Source organism: Pygoscelis adeliae, unplaced genomic scaffold (genome assembly GCF_000699105.1).
Source record: "Pygoscelis adeliae isolate BGI_AS28 unplaced genomic scaffold, ASM69910v1 Scaffold120, whole genome shotgun sequence".
In the NCBI taxonomy this organism is placed as follows: Eukaryota; Metazoa; Chordata; class Aves; order Sphenisciformes; family Spheniscidae; genus Pygoscelis; species Pygoscelis adeliae.
The window spans coordinates 6,950,691-6,953,766 of record NW_008824032.1 but is presented as its reverse complement, the minus strand read 5'-3'; the positions used below and the strand labels follow the sequence as shown (position 1 = coordinate 6,953,766).

At 50.6% G+C, this 3,076-nt stretch overlaps 1 protein-coding gene across 1 annotated transcript in view; it reads left to right on the top strand.

Annotated features, from left to right (window-relative positions):
* Positions 1 to 3,066, top strand: part of ZDHHC23 (zinc finger, DHHC-type containing 23) — a 4,641-nt gene extending 1,575 nt beyond the window's left edge. The window contains exons 2-4 of the mRNA XM_009330473.1: positions 90 to 791; positions 1,507 to 1,674; positions 2,528 to 3,066. Coding sequence (XP_009328748.1) covers positions 90 to 791; positions 1,507 to 1,674; positions 2,528 to 2,795 — 1,138 coding nt within the window. The 3' untranslated portion in view covers positions 2,796 to 3,066. The remainder of the gene's footprint in view (positions 1 to 89; positions 792 to 1,506; positions 1,675 to 2,527) is intronic.
* Positions 3,067 to 3,076: the final 10 nt, after the last annotated feature.

Below are 3,076 nucleotides of genomic sequence, written 5' to 3'. Positions count from 1 at the left end.
GCTGCAGGAGCGGGAGGAGGCAGGGCAAGGGCCTCGGGTGCGCAGCTTGCCCGTCTGCTAGCCGGTGTCTGTGCTTCCCCCCCTAACAGGTGGCTGACATGCAAATCCCTGCCCCCGGGAGCTCTGGAAAGAATTGCCGACACCGTCGCGGACCGGCTGCGGATCCCTTGGTTCGCAGGGGCTGTGAAGATCAACGTCAGCCTCGTGCCACCTCTCGTTCTTTTGCCTGTCTTTCTCCACGTTGCCGCTCTGCACTTCCTGCTGGGGCTCGTCATCTTGACGTCGCTGCCCGTGGTGGTGCTGTGGTATTACTACCTCACCCACAGGAGGAAGGAACGGACTCTCTTCTTCTTGAGCCTGGGGCTCTTCTCCTTGGGCTACATGTACTATGTGTTTCTCCAGGAGGTGGTTCCCCGAGGCCACGTGGGGTATTCCCAAGTGGTCGCTCTCACATGCGGGTTAATTCTTATGCTTGCAGCCCTGTCTCAAGCCAAGAAAGACCCTGGCTACCTTCCCATCCCAGCAAGCAATGAGAAGTCATCACACCGGGGTTTGCCCAACAAGAGTGTTAGAGGGAGCTCCAACGGGCTCCATGGCGTCACCACATCAGGAGCTGCCATTGGCCGTGCTGTGAATGGGGAGGCCAAAGGCTATCCTAGGATGTCAGCTGAGGAGCCAGAAGGTGTGAAAAAGGACTGGTGTGCTAAATGCCAGCTGGTCAGACCAGCCCGAGCAGGGCACTGCAGGCTTTGTGGCAGGTGTGTAAGGAGACTGGACCATCACTGTGTCTGGTAGGTTTTGCACTGCTGAGGCTACATGTGTGTTCTCTCTCTTGCTCTCTCCCCCCCCCTTTTAAGTGAGCTTCTTTTTTTACAGTCCCTATCAAATGGGATTGCTTTTATTATGTACAAGACCTGGTGACATCCTTTAAAACGGTAAATACAAATTTACCGTTTTAAAGAATATAAACAACTTTCTTGTAAGTGGGTTGACCTGATAGCTGATAACTTCTGCAGCATGCTTCAGAATTGCCTTTGGTTCTCCAGTGGTTTTCGTCTGGGGTTGGTTTTCTTGGGCAGGGGGAGGTTTGTTTGTTTTGTTTTCTTTTGTTTTTTTAAAGACTTGGTCTGTGGAGCACTAGCAATCCTGCAGTTAACTTGGCATTAGTGCTCTCCTGGGGCAAGGGAACCCAAAGCTGTCTGTGTGCATGCAGTACTGGAACCAAGGAGCAGTAGGGTATAGATGTGTCTCAGCGAAGGATACTACACTTGCTAAAAGTTTGAGGCAAATGATCTGCCACCGTTACCCTACTGGTCTATTGACTTGTGCCTATAGCCTTTCTATAAAAAGCTATAAAGCTTCTCTGAACGTGTTTCAAAGTTCTTAGCCTGTGTTGTATAGAAGGACCTTGGAAATTAGGTTCTTTGACAGCTGGGGTGGGGAGGAGGAAAGAGAAGCCAGTTTCTTTTCTTCTTAAGCAAAGTAATCTCTTCTTTCCTTTTGGAGGATTAACAGCTGTGTAGGGGAGCAGAACCACCAAGCATTCATCCTTGCACTCTCCTTCTTCATGCTCACCTCTGTGTATGGGATTACGTTGACCCTACACACCGTCTGTAGGGGCCGAACTCCGTTTGTGGCATTGTTCTACTGCCCCGGGGCCTATTCTGACTACAGGTGAGATGTCTGTCTGGGAGAGAGCTGGGGTGGGAATGGGCTTGGTCAGGCAGCTTAGCTCCTGTTCCTCATTCTGTGCTCTAGGCCGGTGCTGTTGGCTGTCAAACTTGACCAAAAAGTGCTCCTTAAAAAGCTCTGGAAAGCAGGGATGCATCACTGCTTTTGCCAAGGTGGGGAACCTGAGACTCGGAGAGAGCTCACCATTTATTTGGAAAAAAGATGTTGGAGGAGCTGGGATTTGAAGTCTTTTTATTTATCGTGTCCTATATAGATACACCCTTAAATATGTTTGCCCCGAGATGCAGGTGACGGTCTGACAGTCTGGAATCCGTGTGCTGTCTCTCCCTCTCATCCCTCACTGTTTATCTAGGGACTGTCCCTCCAAGTTACCTGCTTAGAACAGACAGTGTTAATGCCTTGTCTGGCGGGGAGAGCGGTGAGAAACGTTGGAGACAAGTTCAGAGACTGGTGCTACCACGGATGGGCAGAGTATACTAGCACAAGGGACTCTACCTTCTTCAGTACTCCATTTCACGATCTATCAAGTGTGAGCATCGTTGTGTCCTTAAATAAGGACCGAGTACCTTTACAACAGTAGGAGTAAAGAGCTAGGTAGTGTGATAGCAATGTGCAAGAGTAGCTCTGGTAGTGCTAAAAGCTCTCATTAAGTAAGCCCTGAAGCTTTAATTTTGAGAAAGCCTTTAAGGATTATCTGATGAAAGCAGGCAAAGTGAGATCACTGTGGCAGATACAGACAGGGATTTGAAAGGATAGTGATTACCAGGGAAAGTCACTCTAAAGCAGCTGCTCCAAAACTAAATGGCTTCCTTCCCATCTTTTTCCCTGCTGCCAGCTCTGCTCTGTCGTTCACCTGTGTGTGGTACTGTGCCATTGTAACAGCTGGCATGGGATACATCCTCCTTATCCAGCTGTTGAACATCAGCTACAACGTGACCGAGAGGGAAGCTCGGCTGGCTCTGCGGGACAACGCTGGGCGCAGGCTCCTGGGTGGGTTAGTGATAGACACTGGCCAGTATAACAGGGGTTTCCTATGCAACTGGGGCCATTTCTTGAGCCTGGGGTCTTCTCCTCCACAGCGCTCTGCTGAAGACATCGTGTGACACCCCTCTCTCTGCAGATGACGTTGACTGACTTTCTTTAACAGGGGAATGGCCCCTTCCATTAGGACTCCCTCCTCCCACACCCTTCCTTCGCGGTCGGTGTATGGGCTGCCTATCCTGTCACTGACAATATCAGAGGCTTTCCCAGGCAGGATGGTTCTTCGCGTGCTGTCAGCCAGCAATAGGATGCAGAAAGCAGTAAGCCATATGCACAAGCCTGGAGAGAAGGAGCCTGCTGCCTTTTTCCACTGTGGGAAACTTTGTGCAGCTCAGCTCAGCAG